At 45.9% G+C, this 19,371-nt stretch overlaps 1 protein-coding gene across 1 annotated transcript in view; it reads left to right on the plus strand.

The window, feature by feature from the left end:
* The window catches only part of POLD1 (DNA polymerase delta 1, catalytic subunit), a 360,607-nt gene that overhangs the window by 203,352 nt on the left and 137,884 nt on the right, over nt 1–19,371 (plus strand). Inside the window, exons 20-21 of the mRNA XM_077457111.1 lie at nt 5,030–5,205; nt 11,735–11,887. Coding sequence (XP_077313237.1) covers nt 5,030–5,205; nt 11,735–11,887 — 329 coding nt within the window. The remainder of the gene's footprint in view (nt 1–5,029; nt 5,206–11,734; nt 11,888–19,371) is intronic.

Consider the following 19,371-nt stretch of genomic DNA (forward strand, 5'->3'; position numbering starts at 1 on the left):
GCGTTCCAGGTCCGACACCGCGTCAGAGGGTAGATGCGGTAAGGAGGTATCCTGTATGTATTGTAGGAGGTCTAAGTGCGAAGAAGGGGCGGTTGTTGGGGTTACTGGAAGATTATACAAGGCAGAGTAGAAGTCTCGGAAGTCAGAAACAATCTCCGAGTTTTTAGTGCGTTTAACGTGAGTGGAGGACATGAGGTGGGAGATATTTTGTCTGCGTTGCTGGGGGTGAATTGTGCGAGCAAGGTGTCTTCCACACTTGTTCGCATTGGCGTAGTGAGTATGTCTACCTTTAGCGCAGGCAATCACAGAGCGTTCGGTAAATATCCGTTGGAGGTCCCGACGTGCATTAGAGAGTTCTGCGAGTATCTTAGGATCGGGAGAGTGTTTATGGGAGGCCTCAAGGGCAGAGATCTGTGCAAATAACCTGGAAATTTCGGTCGTGCGGGCCTTCTTTAGCCTGGAGCCATGCTGAATCAAAATGCCTCGGAGGACACATTTAAGCGTCTCCCATTTGGTCAAGTTGGAGGTGTTGTCTTCAGCATGGACCAGGTTAAACTCTGTGATTGCTGCGGTAAGTGCTGCATTGCAGACTGAGTCACGGAGGAGGTTATCGTTAAGTCGCCAGGATTTGTGGGCGCGGTTGTTTGGGGGCATCCCAAGTGACAGATGCACCGGGGCATGATCAGACCAAATTCTCAGTCCGATGTCACAGGTAGGATCACAGTCTAGTAGAGCTTGGGAGATCAGTATGTAGTCGAGTCGACTGTATGAGTTGTGTGCAGGGGAGTAGTAAGTATAGTCACGCGCCGAAGGGGAGAGCACCCGCCAGGGATCAACTAAGGAGAGGTCCTGCAAAATGGAGCGTATACTGGTCAGGGAGGAGGGAGGGATGTGTGACTTACCAGTGGACGAGTCCAGTCTCGGTACTAATGGTACGTTCAGATCACCACCCAGGATCAAGTTATGAGTGCCAAAAGCGTGCAGGCGGGATGCCACGGAGGAGAGGAATCGATGCTGGTTCTGGTTAGGGAAATAAACATTAACAATGGTTAAAACTGTTTGTTGAACCTGTAACTTCAAAAACACATATCTACCACTGGGGTCTATCTCCTGGTCGAGAACAGTCGGGTTAAAGGAGGCATGGAAGGCCACAGAGGTCCCCCGCGTCTTGGCGTCCGGGTTGGTGCTATGAAACCAACATGGGTATCGTTTGTCAGATATATTAGGGAGTTTGTCTGTCCGGAAGTGGGTTTCTTGCAAGAGTAGGATATGAGTTTTGGATTTGTGAAAGTGATGCAGGAGTTGTCTACGCTTCTCTGGGGTATTAAACCCCCTACAATTAAGGGAGGAGATTTTAATACCTAAAGTGGGCACGCCAAGCGGGGGGGACGGAAGGGATGCGGTAGGGTTCCTGTCATGGGAACTAGAGGAGGTAGTCTCCAGTTGAGGAGATAAAGGGTTAGGAAGTGGGCCCTAAGGTCAGGGGGGGAGAGGGTGTCAAGCAAAATATGTCTGAAAAGGGCTCAACAGAACCTAGGGGGGTGGGTCAGGATGTGACGCCCCAGGCAGGGCGGGAAGGGAGGAATCAGATCCCACCCACTAGTGTTCAGGGGGAGAAAGGGAGGTGAACACTACACAGGTAACTAGAAAAACAACAGAGAACAGAGGCAATGAAGACTCTGCACACCCTAACGTGGGGAACGTGGAAGGGCAAAACTTAGGGGCTCCGCCCCAACATAGCAAAATAAACAGTAATAAAGATAAAGTGCTTATCTAAAGCGCACAGCACAGCACGTGTGGGGCGACATAACAGCAATGGAACAATTGAAAGTCAACAGCATAGTAGCAAAAGTATAGTCCAGGTTACGGTCTAAGGCCTGCGAGCAACCGTAATAGAAAGGGAGCACAAGGGGACTCATGGAAGAGTCGCAACAAAAATAAAATGACAAAAATAGAAAACGGCAACGAACAGTGTGGTTGAAAAGATAGGACTTCATAGGTAGGAGTCCAGCGTCCAAGCTCAGTGATCAATTCACTAGTCACCTAGAGGAGGAGAAAGAGGTAAAACTGAACATATAGGCAAATCTGGAAGCCAGCAGGCGTCAAGGGAAAACCACAAGGTTTAGAGAAAGGAAGAGGGAGGAAAAACAAAACCCCAGGTTATGAGGGGTAAATTCAGCCAGGTGGAGATTTGGAGGTGCGGGATCTGGATCTCTTCTTCCTAGATTGCTTCTCCCAGCGAGGCGCTTTAGGAAACCCCGGAGTGGCCGCCTCCAAGGGCCAATCCGGAATCCGGATCTGTGGTAGTTCAAACACTCCAAGAAAGTTAGGGAGATCACCCAGGGTGCGAAAGGTGGCCGATTTACCCTCATGAGATGCAAACAGGTGAAAAGGGAAGCCCCATCGATATTTAATTTGCTTAGAGTGGAGTGCGTCTGTGAGTGGCTTCAGAGATTTCCGCATGAGAAGGGTCTGCCTGGAGAGGTCCGTCAGAAGCATGACGGGGGATCCGTTAAAGAGAATGGAGTCTCGAGACCGAGCGGCCTGCATGATGTCAGATTTGGTATGGAAAAAATGGATGCGGCAAATAATGTCCCTTGGGTAAGCCGGGTTGGGATTGCGGGGGCCCAGGGATCTGTGAATCCTGTCAATTTCCAGGTTCTCATCTTGGGGCTTGTTCAATAGCTGGTTAAACATCAAAATGGCTGCTTTAGCCAGATCCTTGTTTTCAACCGACTCCGGAACCCCGCGGATGCGAATATTATTGCGTCTACTTCTGTTCTCCTGGTCATCGAGACCGTAAAACAGTTGTTGGATCTGATTAGTGTGTTGCTGAAGAATGTGATCATGTTCAATAATTCTGGTCACAGATTCCTCCACTGTTGCTTCAATATCGTCAAAGCGCTGGCCTATATCATGGCGTAGGTCTGTGATCTCACGCTTATAGGAGCGCTCAAGCCTGCTGATGTAGGCCTCAATATCTCCTTTGGTGGGGAGGGCCTTGAGGTAGGATTCCATGTCCCAGGGTGCTGGCTGAGGATGTGGTTGGGGCGGAGGGGTCCCGGGACACGCTGGGTAGTGGGGGCTCCGGGTGTCTGAACCGGGTGAGTGCGGTGAGGGAGAAGAGGCCTCCGGGAGCGGAGAGGGTACCTGAGAGGCGGCGAGGGCCGCCTGCGCCGCCGCCGAGCGGGTCGCCGCCATCTTGGAAGCCGGTGTGGTCCGTCCCGCGGATCCCTTCGCGGGGAAGTAGCTGCCTATTTCTTTGGATTTGAGATCCCCCGAGGGTCGGGGGTGTCTCCGGTCCCCCTCCTGCTCATGGGGGAGATGAACGAGGGTGCTGTCGGCCGTGCTGTGCGCCGTTCTAGATGGTGGAGCGGGAGCCGAGGTCTCAGGCTGCCTTCCTCTCCATGCGCCAAGCCACGCCCCGTAACTGAGCAAAATTAAACAGACTTGTGTCGTTATCTTATTCAAAAGTCAAAATGTGCTATTGACATTACACTAAAAGCATTCAGCCGCTGTCAATGCATGCTGTCCAATGTTGCCTTTGACCTGTCAGCTGAGGTCTTTCGGGGCCATGCCAGGACCCTCAGCAGATATCAGTGATGTCAGGGAGGGAGAGGGTGCTTCAGTAATGGAAATAAAAGCATAGGAAACACTCTCACGAGCGTCAAACTGAATCTGTTATAAGATGTACTGTATATGTGTAATAAAAAAATTTAAATACCATAATTCCCATAAAATAGGTAAATTGGCATTCACATATTACAATATCACCCTGCCCATTTCCCCATTTTAGCTCCAATATGTTTACCCAGCCCAAAGTTTATGTAAACCCTAAGAATGCTTTTTTTTTTTTTTTTGCTCCCTGTTGGTCTGTTAAATATACAAACATTTTGTTCTAAACATTTTGTTCTATCTATTCATCAAGTGCAACAAAAATACATGTTGATCCTGCCAGGAATTCAGTGAGCTTGCAAGGTTATCTCAAGCAGTCTTATCAGCTCTGCCCAGTTCATTTCTTTGAACCACAGAACATCTCACTATGTTAGAGAGAAGGAGGTGGTCTGTAATCTTGGCTTACTTTGTTCTAGAGCAGGCATGTCCAAAGTCCGGCCCACGGGCCAATCGCGGGACTTTCTCTTAAAAAGATCGCTGTCTAAACAGGAGATTCTCCTGTTCTTTGGCGCTCGTCCTGTCCCCTCCATGTCCCCTCCAAGGCTGCACTGATGGCAATGGCGAGTACATTTCTGGCTAATGGTGGCTGCATTCCTGGCTAATAGTGAGTGAAATCCTGGCTAATGGTGGCTACATTCTTGGCTAATAGTGAGTGAAATCCTGGCTAATGGTGACTGCATTCCTGGCTAATAGTGAGTGAAATCCTGGCTAATGGTGGCTGCATTCCTGGTTAATATTGAGTGAAATCCTGGCTAATGGTGGGTGCATTCCTGGCCAATGGTGGGTGCATTCCTGGCAATGGTGGTGGCTGCATTCTCAGCAATGGTGGGTGCGCAGATGGGCACTGACCCTTATTTTGCTTCACAGTTTTTACTTAAAATGTTAAGTTTTTTTCCTGAAACTTCCCTCTTAAAGTGAAGGTGCGTGCTATTCGCCAATAAATACGGTATATCCAAATAACGCGCCCGAGCTCATCTCTTCAACACACACAGCCACAAAGGCAAGAGAATTCTTGTTGGGTCGTGTATTAGTGTTCGAATGAACACACTTAGACCGAATTTTAATGGTTTAAAGAATGTCAGGCAAAATGGTCGGCCCTCGCGCATGTTCACTTCATCAAATCTGGCCCTCTGAAAAAAGTTTGGACACCCCTGTTGTAGAGTGACAAACTTCTACTCGATACCTGGAGCACACAGAGTGAGCATCGTCACCCTAATAAACAAATGTATTTCTGGCAGGATTACCCAATCAAAATAAAGGGGTTAGCTGAAAAAAGTTACATTTTTTGATCTAGGCTTTAGATAAACTTTAACATTTGCAGTCACAACTTTTTTTTTTTTCTGGCTATATTCAGGTATATTTTCCTTACCTGCTGATCAACAAGAAGAGATATGCTGGACTATATTTCTCATCAAGCCCAGACACCCACGACAAAATGGACTGCAAGGGTATTGAGACTGTACGGAGGGATAATTGCCCATTGGTGGCCAACCTTATCAACACTTGTCTGCAGAAGAGTCTCATTGACAGGTACACTTGCAGAACAAAGAAAAAAAATAGTTGCAGTGCACTGTTTTGCAGATATTTGTCTTATAGGCATAATGTTTGAAATGTCTTTTGGTAACCAGAAAAATTCACCCTTTCTCATTTCTATCAAAGAACAGAAGATGATAGAAAACATGACGGGAAAATTAATACGCTGTCATTTGTTTTTATGACTAGGTTATTGGCAACTATGGCAGTAGTTTGTAGCAAATAATTAATCCCTGTAAAAATATGTAATACATGTATGTAATATAGTAATGAGCTTCCACAATAAGCTTCTATTTTTATGACAACCTAAATTGACAGATGTCTGATTTGAAGAAAAAAAAAACAAGCAGATTCCCCCATCCCGCACATGCAAGGTGGATGGAGGAATCCTCCCTGCTGTGCTGTCTACTTTCAGAATACACTGATCAGCGGCTGCCAGGTGAACCTCTGCAAGCCGCTGGTTGAAAAGTTGTCCAGTTCCACAGAAGTCAATTGGGAATGGCCATAGATGGATTGAAATTTGGCTGGTACTTGCTGTATCGGCCAAATTTCCATCCATCTGTGGCAACATTAGTGTTTGAAGTGGCTTGACCCTATTAAAGTGGTTGTAAACCCATCTTTATAATTTTATGCTACAGGTAAGCCTATATTAAGACTTACCTGTAGCTACCCTGGATATCTCCTAAACCTGTATTGTTTAGGACAGGGGTGCCTAACCTTTTGAAGAGCGAGGGCCACTTAAGCGACTTGGTAACCGGTCGCAGGCCACAATGAGCAGAGCAATGCGTCTGACAGGTGCGTGCAGAGCGGACACAGACACAGCCCGCTCTACTCTATGGGTCCTCCGATCTGCCCTAACAGAAGGAGATAGATCCCCTTCTGTTTTTTTTTTTGTTTTTGTTTTTTTTTGCGAATCAGACTGGAGGTAGGCAGGTGTAAAAGGACACAAATCTGTTTACATCTGCCGTTTCATAGAGGTGAATGGAGGGTCCGATTGAGTCGGACCGATTGTGTGAAAGGGGCCTTTCACACTAATGCAGCGCAGTGCACCGGTGTCTTTCCTGCCTCAGTGCAGGTAACCTGAAGGTGTACTGCACCTGCGGATCAGTTTGAAAAAAGCCTAGTAACCACTGTGCAGATATGCCCATATATACACTGCAATTTTAGTAATAAAATAATTAATAACAGTCTTCCATTCAGGTATCGCCTGCGGGTGCTGTCCCCTGCAAAGTGCATTTGGTATCACTCTGCCTGTGGCAAGAGAGGGTGCTATACAGGAAGCATCAGCTTATACAGCTCTTCTCCACAGCTGCTTGCTTTGCCAGCTTCATTAACAACATGGATGCTCTGGGATGGCGGGTCTGCAACCCATGATCCTGGCTTGCCAATCTGCCATCCCACAGAAGGTGGTCGTGGGCCACATGTGGCCCCCGGGCCACTGGTTGGGCACCCCTGGTTTAGGAGACATCCCCCTGTGTCTGTATTTGCTGAAGTGATCGGCACATGCGCACTGACGCAATGGCATGCCGTGACATCCCTTCAGTTAGATGTGCCATTACCGCCGGCTCCCGCTCGCATGCGCAGGAGTGATGTCATCACTGCTCCGGCCAATCACTGTGCTGGAGCTGCGGTACCTGGAAGTAAGCTCCGGGAGAGATGTCCGTGGCCGCAGGGGGAGTCGAGGACAGCTGCGGAGGCTTTGATGTAAGGTAATAAATAATGAGCTAGTATGCTATGCATACTAACTCATGCCTTTTTTGTCTTGCATGTTTTTTTTGTTTTTTTTTTTTTAAGGGTTTACAACCACTTTAAGCTTGCATGCAAATGTACATGGGAAAAAAAAGTAGGTGGATGAGTTTTGGCGAGCTGTGCACTTTGATACACCTAGCCAAACTCAAGAGACAGCAAGTCTTTCTACTGTCCTTGCACATCCACATTTATTTTGATAGCCTATAATGGATTACCCATGGATTACAAACTACTTGGGGGGGGAGGTGCAGGGCTGGTGGATTGGGTCTTCTGATGACTGTATGTGGACACTCTTTAACCTGTTGATGCACTTTTTTTTTTGGGTGGAGGTCTGAATGGGTAGCTTGGTCAGGAAATATAAAGGTTAGATATGACACTGGATTGTCTCTCCTATTCCAATACAGGCATACTGTATGACCTGTGTGCCTTTTAACTTGTAAATGGGGAAAGTTTAGCAAAATTCCAATAAAAGGGCCTTTTGTATTGGCTGAAAAATGATCCGATAATTGCTTTAGTTCTTCTTTGTGAACCACTTTTCTCCTCAGTAGTCATAGAAGTATTTGTTTGTTTTGGCTAATGCTTTTATACATTGCAACTGAACAAAGCACTCTTCATTTGTTTTTGCAGTGCAAAAATAAAATTTCCAGTTTAGAAGAAATACACTGGACTGAGCATTACATGTATTTGTGGCTTTGCAATCTCTTATTGGCAATATTTCAAACTCGGCTCTGTATTCCTTGAATTATGAAGGAAATGATCTGGTGATCCTTCTTTTAGACTTGGACCTAAGGTTTGGTTCACATCTGTGCGTGAAATGTCAAGTACCATTCCACTGCTTTCAGTCAGATGTACGCAAAGCAATGCGCATAGCCATGAGCCTTTCATTCATTCATGTAAAAATGTAATGCATCACTGTTATATTGTGGCCTAAGGATGAGCCGAACACCCCCCTGTTCGGTTCGCACCAGAACATGCGAACAGACCTAAACTTTGTGTGAACTTTAGAACCCTATTAAAGTCTATGGGACTCAAACGTTCAAAATCTAAAGTGCTAATTTTAATGGCTAATATGCAAGTTACTGTCCTAAAAAGTGTTTGGCGACCCGGGTCCTGGCCCAGGGGACATGGATCAATGCAAAAAAAAGTTTTAAAAACTGCAGTTTTTTCAGGAGCAGTGATTATAATAATGATTAAAGTGAAACAATAAAAGTGTAATATTCCTTTAAATTTCGTACCTGGGGGGTGTCTATAGTATGCCTGTGAATGGGGCGCATGTTTCCCGTGCATAGAACTGTCCCTGCCGAAAGTGTCATTTCTGCAGGAAAAAAAGTCTTAAGATCACTCGCGGCTATAATGAATTGTCGGCTCCCGTAATACAGAGAACACTCAATGAGTGTTCTCTGTATTACGGGAGCCGACAATTCATTTATTGATAAAAATAAAAGCGTGGTGTTCCCCTAAATTCAATTACCAGGCCCTTCAGGTCTGGTATGGATATTAAGGGGAACCCCGTGTCAAATTTAAAAAGAAAAAAATTGATGTGGGGGTCCTCCTAAAAATCCATACCAGACCCTTTATCCGAGCACGCAACCTGGCAGGCCGCAGGAAAAGAGGGGGGATGAGAGAGCGCCCTCCCCCTCCTGAACCGTACCAGGCCACATGCCCTCAACATTGGGAGGATGCTTTGGGGGTCTGTGACCCCTCAAAGCACCATGTCCCCATGTTGATGGGGACAAGGGCGGGGGCTTATCAGAATCTGAAAGCCCCCTTTAACAAGGGGACCCCCAGATCCCAGCCCCCCCCGTTTGAAATGGTAAGGGGGTACAAAAGTACCCCTACCATTTCACAAAGAAAGTGTAAGAAATGGTTAAATAAGACAAAAAGACAAACACACTTTTGAAGAATTCCTTTATTAAAAATAAAAAAAAGATTCCAGCGGTGGTAATCCACTCTTGCTATCCAGCAACGGATGATCATCTCTCCGGGATCCAGCGACGGCTGATCTGATCCAGCACAGCGCATCCATCCATCTTCTGTCTCCACGGAGGAGACACTGCGGGGATCCCATAGGCTGACATTTATTATATTAGGAGGGCGGGGCCACCCGTCACCTGACCCCGCCCCCTCTGACGCTAGTGAGGGAAGCCAGGGGTTCCCCAATGACGTATGGGTGACCTCAGAGGGGGGCGGAGTCACCCATACGTCATTGGGGAACCCCTGGCTTCCCTCACTAGTGTCAGAGGGGGCGGGGTCAGGTGACGGGTGGCCCCGCCCTCCTAATATAAGAAACGTCAGGCGCTGGGATCCCCGCAGTGTCTCCTCAGTGGAGACAGAAGATGGATGCATGGATGGACTGCGCTGGACTGAAAATCACCCGTCGCTGGATCAGATCAGCCATCGCTGGACCCCGGAGAGATGATCATCTGTCGCTGGATAGCAAGAGTGGATTACCAGCGCTGGAATCTTTTTTTTATTTTTTTATTTTTAATAAGGGAATTTTTCAAAAGTGTGTTTGTCTTATTTAACCATTTTTTACACTTTCTTTGTGAAATGGTAGGGGTACTTTTGTACCCCCTTACCATTTCAAACGGGGGTGGGATCTGGGGGGTCCCCTTGTTAAAGGGGGCTTCCAGATTCTGATAAGCCCTCCACCTGCAGACCCCCACAACCACCGGCCAGGGTTGTAGGGATGAGGCCCTTGTCCCCATCAACATGGGGACATGGTGCTTTGAGGGGTCACAGACCCCCAAAGCATCCTCCCAATGTTGAGGGCATGTGGCCTCGTACGGTTCGGGGGGGGCACTCTCTCGTCCCCCCTCCTTTTCCTGCGGCCTGCCAGGTTTCGTGCTCGGATAAAGGGATTTTTGGGGGGATCCCCACATCAATTTTTTTTTAATTTGACACTGGGTTCTCCTTAATATCCATACCAGACCTAAATCTCAACAAATGTACGGTACTCTCCATCCCATCTTACATGAATAAATTAGGTTTGTCCCCTTCAGCCAGTAATTGGTGCTTTTTATGGAGAAAATTTATGGTGTGCTGCACCAGTAGGAATAACCATCTAACAGAGATGCAAGCAAAGCCGTATTTTCAAAAATTTGGTTTCTTCCTTTCTCTTTTCGAGGACTACCGTATTTATCGGTGTATAACACGCACTTTTTTCCCCCTAAATCAGGGAGAAATCGTGGGGGTGCTATTATACGCCGATGCCCCACTATTTTTAACCCTTTCTGCCGCTCTGTGGCTTCTGGCTATTTTCAGCCGTTGCTGCTAGTTTCGGCCGTTCTCGGCGGCTTTCGGAAAGCCAAAAGCTGCAGAGAATGGCCGAAAATAGCCAAGAGCGGCCGAGAACTACCGAGCGCCGCCGAGTTACACAGGACATCCGCTCTGTATCTCGGCGGCACCATTTTTAAATGGCAAAGCCACAGACAAGACTGCAAATGACTGACAAGGCTAAATGCAAGGCTGCAGGTGACTCACAAGGCTGCAATGGAAGGCTGCAAATGACACTGATAAGGCTGCATTGATGGGCATTTAAATGTAAGGTTTTTTTTCCTTAAACTTCCCTCCTAAAAGTTTTTTTTTACTTTTAAATTCCCTCCTAAACTTGGGGTGGGTGTTATACGCCAATAAATACGGTATAGCTCATTTTTGTGGCTGTCAGAATTTCCAGAGGGGCTCATTTAAATATTCAGAACTTGAGAAACCATAAAAAGTGTGCTGCATTACCCGAATGGGTTGTCGCTTCTCTGAAACCTAAATGCTTATTTTGTGCTTATGTTTTGTCATTTTTGATAGCGATGGCATTTAGAGGGGTTCTTGAAGCTTGCCATGGATATTCATATATGCACCTAGCTGTTGAATGATACTTTACAACATATTTGAGCCTGTTTATACCATTTAATATGCTTGCATTGCATTCTGCACCAAGAAATGACAGTGTATCTTACTTTCCTTCACTCCCCTTCCACCTTTCAGATAACTCTGGTTTCTGCCTCAAATTTATTAATGCTATATTCTCCAGGCATACAGCTAATTAGTTAAAATACATGCATGTTTGCCATTTTATCATGCCAATTGAATTGTAATTTTGCTAAGCCAGTTGTGTGAGTTACTCTGCTGCACTGCATGGCCAGTCACTCTGCTACTTGCAGTCATTACATAACCAGGTAATAAGTGTTACCTACTTTGCTGTGCAGTGTGGCAGATGTTTATAGCATACATTGTACAGAATTGAAAATATTTGGCCAGGTAAAACAGTAGACATATATATTTAAGCTATGCATTTATCTGTTTTCTGGGGAACTCTGCTTAAAGAAAGTACTCTTAAGGCCCTTTAGGATATTGATGATGGCATCCGTTTGATGTCTAAGATGCTTTTCTGATCATTCAGATTCCATTGACAGGAGCATTTTACCCGCTTGAAGCAGGTTTGGCATTTCCATAGACTTTTCAGTTTAGGGCAGTTTTTTATTTTCCCTATAAAAAAAAAAAAAAAACACTGCCATTATGTTGGAGACAGATTATGACTTTTTAATACTTTTGGTTTAAGATACAGGTAGCTCCTGTTATTTTTTAAGCAATATTTCAAGTTTTTCACATCAGTGGAACTTGGTAACCTTAAAGCGGAATTCTGTTTATGCCAGGTGGCTTTCAAACACAAAAGTACCTGGAATGGCATAGTGCAGCCATAGGCACAGAAGAAAACTACTACTAATCAAATCAAGCTTGTGTAATAATGTAATGTAATACATTTTGTACTTTGTGTTTTTAGAGATCCAATGGGCGCTGTGGAGCATGCCAAAGACGTGATCTCTGATTTACTATGTAATCGGATAGACATCTCCCAGCTGGTGATTACAAAGGAGCTGACTCGCACAGCAGATGAATATGCTGGAAAGCAGGCTCATGTAGAGCTGGCAGAGAGGTAAGCTTTAAGAGTTAGGTGCAGTGTTTTCGATTATCATCTGCTGAGTGTTGAGTGATTCCTTCATCTCCCGTTCAGTGGCAATGTATGCAAACAGAGCGGTGTGAAGTTGGCTCCCCATGTTTGTAAAACCTGAATAAAAATATACCATTAGTTTGTGCCAAGTTTGTGCTGTTGTGCCGCAAAAATTTGCCATTTTGCCGGATTGGTTTCTGAGATATTAAACATTCAATTTAATGCAAGCCCCGCCCACTTTGCACCGCATGTTGCTGAATTTTAAAAGCAAATGTGCCATTCGTTTGTGCCGCGTTTGTACCCCTTTGGTTGCCAAGATATTGTGCGTTATAGTTGCTGCAACCCTGCCCACTTAGCACCCCATGTTACTGAATATTAAAAACAAACGCACCATTTGTTTGTGCCGCAAAAATAAATGTTTGTGCTGCCATGGTTGCGGAGATATTGTGCGTTATAGTTGCTGCAACCCCGCCTACTTTGCACCCCATGTTATTGAATTTTAAAAACAAACGCGCCATTTGTTCCTGCTGGTTTGTGCTGCAAAAATAAACGTTTGTGTCGCTTTAGTTGCAGAGATATGGTGCGTTTTAGTTGCTAAAACCCCGCCCACTTTGCAGCCCATGTTGCTGAATTTTAAAAAGCGTGCCATTCATTTGTGCTGGTTTGTGCCACAAAAATAAATGTTTGTGCCACTTTGGTTGCGGAGATATTGAGTGGTATATGTTGTCAAACCACACTGATTTTACACCTCGTTATGAAATCTTACTAGATTTATTTGTTTGCGGTTTGTGCAGATTTGGTGGATATTGTACATTTTTTACTTCACATGCATAGTTTTGCCACCCCCACAGGGATCCCACCCCCTGATTTTCTAGTGCTGACTGGAAGAACAGATGGAGAAGGAAATCTGGGGAGGGGTAAGCGCAGCTGGCTGAGGCAGAAATCGGGCGGCAGAGTTGATCTTGACAGTATTGTTGGGTTCTGTCTCGGCTGCATTGCGGCTCTACGCTGTCAGGATATAGTGGGCAATAGCCCGCCACATGCACATGAGATTTTTTTGTCACAGGAGAACATACTGTATGTCAGCTTGTGAACAAAAAGAGAACTGAGGCCAAAAAAGGTTGGACCATAGTTCTCTTTTAACAAAAGTTTAAACCAGCTGTTAACCAAGCAAAACAGCACTCCAGCAAATTCTCTTATATAAGTCGCTTCTTTTTTTAATTGCTTTTTTGAAAAACCTCTATGTCAGTAAAGATTCTTTTCTTGACAGACTCCATGGCAGACTACGTGTGGGTTAACCCCGCCTCCTCTCCAGTGCTATAGGACCCCACTCCCATAAAATTGAACTCACCACTAGAGACTGCGTTCCTTTTTTGTCCTCATTGAACCTACAATTCAATGCACTTATGTTTACGGATGTCCAAAATTGATCGTGGAAGTTGATGCCGGGTAGTTTTGGGAGTGCCCAGCCATGGGCCGGTGCGTGGCTCTAGGCCCCTGTGTCCTGTGGTGGGGATGGCCTTTATATGTCCAGGCTCGGTGGAACAGCTGGCAGGTCTGAAGATTCTCCATGGCAGAAGTTTATGTATTGTTTTTCCCTAATGTGCCTTGCTGTCTTCTTTTTCTTTTTGCTTCTATGGCACCTGGTGCGTTCCAGGGTTCGGCTCCCTCTTCTGGGTCACGGCTCCAGCTTGCTACTGCACATGTGTGAAGCCGAGGCTTGGTTTTGCGCATGCGCTTTATGGTAGGGGGCCCGGTGGTGGTGCAGGCACTCTACCGCTGTTTGCCACTGTGTAGTCTGGGCACGGTGGTAACCTTATTCTGGCGGGGATGTTTGAATCCCTGAGAGCTCTGTCATTCTAAGGATTACTGCAGGCAGCTTGCGTCTGCTCCTCAGGCCCCAGGTTCCCAGATCATGGTTAGATTCAGCCTGGAGCTATGGTAAAAGAGGGAAGGGGGGCTAAGATGCCTCTTAAAGGGTAAGCTGCACTGCTATTTGTACTCCTTTGTTCCAGAATGTGTGAGTATTCCTACAAAGCTGCAGGATCACCTCCTATTTGTCCACCACGGTGCCATGGACAGATCACTGCCTCCGTATGGCCAGCCCTCACGCTTTAGGTATGTGGGGCATGAGAAGGGGAGGGCCAGGTCCACGTGCAGATGGACTGATTCCCTAACGTCACACTCTCCCTTTATTTTTTTAGCCCTTCCAGGTCAGACCATCAGCTTACTGTCCAAGATGACAGGGACCCTGCCAGACCGCAACACCCACCTTCTTCATCAAGGTCCAGACGTGACTCTGTGTAGAACTCAACATCAGAGGAGATGTTCCCATTCCTCCTCCCAACAAAGGAGATGTTACCATTCCTCCTCCAAAAATCACAACCACCGCCACAACAGCCGTTTTGATCACAGATCCTGCTGGGGTTGTGAGACCCGAGTACCGGAAGTCAAGTCCTTATGTCACCCGTGTAATGCCAAGACAGTCAGGGAAAAAGATGCTGAAAGCCAGCAAATGGAGACGCTCATCAAATTGGTGGTGCAACAATTCCTCAAAGAGTGGGGTACATCTTACACACGGAGCCAATCAACCACATTATCTGGCTCCCTGGCTGACTAGCCCCAGGAGGATCCAGGCCCATTCCAGCCTTATGATTCTTCCCCTGATTCCTCTCACAGTGAGATGGAGGGAGATGCGTTTGTCGGAGGCTTCAACTTCACTCTGGATTCTCCACTAATTAAAGCAGTCAAGGAGGTCCTTAAGTGGGAAGACTCATCTACTCCCACAGCTAAACAGAAGAAATTCTTTAAGCATCTGGAGAAAAAACATTCAAATTTTCCACTCCTTTCTGAATTAAAGAATATTATTGATGAGGAATGGAGCAAGGTAGAAAAGAAGAAGGCATCTGTTCAATCAGAAAAGGCCTTAGCACAGAAGGCATAGTACTGCGTGTTCAACGGAAGCACGCTATTACAGGCCCAGCCGAGATATTGCAGAAGACAGGCATCCATCCAGAAGCCCACTAAGAGCTAGGCATCCAGTGGACAAAAACCGGCTAAGCCATTTTGAGTTTGGGCCTGCCCAGGTGGGTCGGGTGGGGGCACGTCTGCTTCTCTTCCAGCACGTCTGGGGAAAAAGCAATCTGCAATCAGTCCAGCGCCTGATATACTGTATACTGTTCCACACGGTAGAAAGTCAGTCCATTCACATAACTTCAGTGATGAGGAACAGCCTCTTCTGGTGGTTTCAGCGCAGAAATCTGCCACTCCATCGCCCCTGTCTTGTGGGTCACAGTCTTGACCGATGCTAGTGGTGCTGGTTGGGGTGCCCTTTGCGGTTCAGAACTTGCTCAAGGCAAGTGGGGTGCCTGTCTTCACAACCTGGGCTTGAATGTCCTGGAGTTACGGGCAGCCTGGTCTGCCTTCCAATCTTTCACTCATCTCCTTAAGAGGAAGTCAGTTTTACTGAAGATGGAAAACACCACAGCGGTCTCATATGCGAAGACACGTTTGGGGGGACACTCTGAGCTCTACTCTGCTCCAAGAAGTCAAGCCCAACATGTCCTGGGCTCAGAAAAATCTGTACAATATTTCAGCAGTCTTCGTCCCTGGAGCTAGAATGTCCAAGCGGAATTGTCACTGCATGTGGAGACGTTCGAGTGGATCCTGTCCTTGGGAGTCAATCCCGAAGTAGATTTATTTGCATCCCCCTGATACTTCAAAATCAAGAAGTATTATACTCGGGGCCATTGCAGCCAGGCCTTCGAAATAGATGCCCTGACAGATCATTGGAAGCTCCAACAGGGCATATGTCTTTTCACCGCTCCCGATCATCCTCAGATTCTTATGGAGGCTTCAAGTGGAGGTGGTGGTGGTTGTGATGATGGCACCTTACTGGCCAAACAGGCCATGGTTACCCCTCCTGACCCAGCTCAGCTTCCGGGACCCGCTACCTCTTCCTCTCAGGCCGGACCTTCTTTCTCAGGGGGGCAGTCCTGCACCCTTGTCCGGTATTACTGAGACTGATGGTCTGGTTCTTGAGAGGGAAAGGCTGGAGTCTCTTGGGTGTGCTTCAGGAGTAATTTCCACCCTCATGGGCTCGAGAAGGGCAAGCACGAATAAAGTCTATGAGAGAATTTGGGCCAAGTTTGACAAATTCTCATCCTCATATAGGCAGATCATTCAGGGATCTGGGAATCCCAGGATATTCTCAGCTTTCCTCAATCTTGTCTAGCTCTGTCTCTGTCTATCAGCTCTCTTAGGCTCCAAGTCTCTGCCTGATCGGCCTTCTCTGGTACATCATGGGCTGTTCGCCCTCTAACTCTGCAGTTTTTCTGTGGGGCAACAAGACTCAAGCTCCAAAGACCAAGATTCCCCTGGTCCTCAACTCACTGTCTGGACTAAGCAGCGTGGCATCTGCCCGCTTTATATTCAGGACTTTTCTGCAAGAGTTGCCTTTCTAGTAGCCATTACTTCGGCTAAAAGGGTTTCTGAGATTGGGTCCTTGGGTCATGTAGAACCATTCATGACTTTCTTCCCAGACTGGGTGGTCCTCATCCCTATGCTCGGCTCAAATCCAAAGTCTCTTCAGTGTTCCATGAGGACCAAGAAATTGTCCTACCTATATTCCAGACCCCAGGTTCCTCTGAAGTTCATCCTCTGGATGTAGGCAAAATGCTGAAGGAATACCTACGAATTACTTCCTCCTTTAGACGCTCAGACTTCCTCTTTGCTCTACACTCCGGCAATAAAAAGGGGAAACGGCTTTGTCCAGAATGATTGCGACCTGTATCATCCAGTATATCTAGCAGGCTTATAGGGCTAAGGGCCTAGCTCATCCAGAGGCGGTGACAGCACACCCTACCAGGGGTATGGTGACTTCGTGGGCAGCAGCCCAGCATGTGGCTCCTGATGTCATCTACAAGACGGCCTCATGGGCCTCCATTAATACCTTTGTCACACTATTGCATAGAACCTGCTTCTCTATCCTCTTCGATCTTTAGTTTAAGAATCCAGTCGGTTGATGGGGAGAATTAAACTTCTTTTTATCAGCATACCCACCCGTGTAGTTTGGCTAGTTATTTCTCACATGTAGTCTGCCATGAAGTCTGTCAGGAAAATGGAAAATGTATTATCAAATACTTACCATAATTTTCCTGATGGACTCCACGGCAAACTGAGTTCCCACCCTTTGGTCATGAGTTGGCTAATTACGGAACGCAGTCTCTAGTGGTGAGCTCAAATTTATGGGAGTGAGTCCTATAGCATTGGAGAGGAGGCGGGTTTAACCCACACATAGTCTGCCATGGAGTCTGTCAGGAAAAAAATGTTTACTGATTTTCAAAAAAAGCAATTAAAAAAAAAGAAGCGATTTGCATAAGAGAATTTGCTGAAGTGCTGTTTTGCCGTATCCAGCTGAGTTTCTGGGCCTGAGACCAGACACATCATCTATCCCTCTGCCGGATTTATAGCTGATGGCCTCTCCTCTCTGATGGCGACTAGCGGATGTTGAAATTATTACAATGCCCATCTATGAACCACTTTTGTGAGTGTATTGATTTTTAAAATTTACCATTTTACTTCACTTAGAAGGCGCTCCTCTTCCATTTGTCTTTCAGAGCACTTTTTAGATTTCTACACGGAACTGGCAGCCCCCTATGGACAGTTTCTTTTTAATTATTTTAAGTATTTGAATTATTTTACTTTATACTTCATGGACATTACAGACTGTAACAGCCCATTGTGGTCATTAATACTATTTATTCTCTATGTTCATTCCCATTCAACACTATATGAGTTTGTTTACTCTATATATATATATATATATATATATTATAACACCTGGATTAAACTTTTGTTGAGAACTAGGGCCCAACCTGTTTTGGCTTTAGTTCTCTTTTTGTTCACAAGATGACATATAGTATGTTCTCCTGTGACAAAAAAACTTGTGCATGTGGCAGGCTATTGCCCACTATATCCTGATGGCGCAGAGCCGTGATGCAGCCGGGACAGATACCGACAATACTGTCGATCCACCCTGCCGCCTGATTGACAGCTGGTTCTGCCACACTAGAGCCATAGCCAGCTGTGCCCACCCCCTCCCCAGATTTCCTCCTCCGTCCGTTCCTCTAGTCAGTGCTAGAGAATCGGAAGGGGGTGATCCCTGTGGGGGTAGCAAAACTACGCTTGTGCAGTAAAACCATGTACAATAGCCACCAAATCTGCACAAACAGCAAACAAATAAATCTAGTTGTATGTAAGATTTAATAACGAGGTGTAAAGTCAGTGTGGTTTGACAACATATACCACTCAATATCTCCGAAACCAAAGTGGCACAAACTTTTGTTTTTGTGGCACAAACCAGCGCAAATGCAGCACAAACGAATGAAGCGTTTGTTTTTAAAATTCCGTAACATGGATTGCAAAGTGGGCGGGGTTGCCGCAATTATAACGCACAATATCTCTGCAACCAAAGCAGCACAAACGTTTGTTTTTTAAAATTCAGCAACATGGCGTGCAAAGCGGACGGGGCTTGCATTTAATTGAATGTTTAATATCTTAGAAACGAACCAGCATAAACGCTCATTTTTTCAGCACAAACGTGGCACAAACGAATGTCATATTTTTATTCAGATTTTACAAACATGGGAGGCTGGCTGCCAACACAGCCTATATTGCTTACTAAGGGTATATTATATTGATGTGTGGCAAACCTATGATATGCTCTGATTACCACAAGATACAACACTATTAGAAAGAGATGAAGAAATTAATCAAAACTAGGGTTAGTGTTATTTGTTAATAAGGGGCCTTTTTTTATTTATTTTTATTAAGTTTGCATATGCTAACACAAATTTATAAATTAGGGCTACATCAATTGATCTCCCCTTTTTACAATCTGCAGGACTAGGCTCTTGGTGCACACAGTGGATTCGGGAGATGCTCTTGTGCCAGCTGTACCTATCTTTCCCACCACATTAGTTTTTACTATGGTTGTGCAGGATTTATGATGTAAAATAGGCAGTTATTTGCTGTCTCTGATTGCAGAGGCCACAAGTGTACTTCTACACCCTCCCCTGCAGATTTCCAATCTGATTTGCCCACAGCCTTAGTGACTTACAAGCTATTGGCTGCAGAGACTGATTCTGCGTTGCTCCAATCCTTGGCTGATGGACCTGCCCCTAAGGAGTCAGTCTTCTTACAGCTATTACTTTCATAGTAAAGGAATCTATCAGTGCAGTTTACAGCCTTGGGTCATTTATAACTGCTAGGGCCATAAAGACTAACCCTTTGCACCTGTTTTCCCACTTTTTCTCTATAGAGGCTGTGAACATTCTGGCAAGCTGTTTCTCTTCCTTAACACTTATGAGCCTTGTATCTGTTTAGTGAGGATTTTATGCAGACGTGAACTAATACGGCTATAGATCTGGTAGTGTCCCGCCTTAAATCAGATTTAAACTTTGCTAAAA

Source organism: Lithobates pipiens, unplaced genomic scaffold (assembly GCF_037356315.1).
Source record: "Lithobates pipiens isolate NorthernLeopardFrog02 unplaced genomic scaffold, aLitPip1_a1.2 Scaffold_27, whole genome shotgun sequence".
Lineage (NCBI taxonomy): Eukaryota > Metazoa > Chordata > Amphibia > Anura > Ranidae > Lithobates > Lithobates pipiens.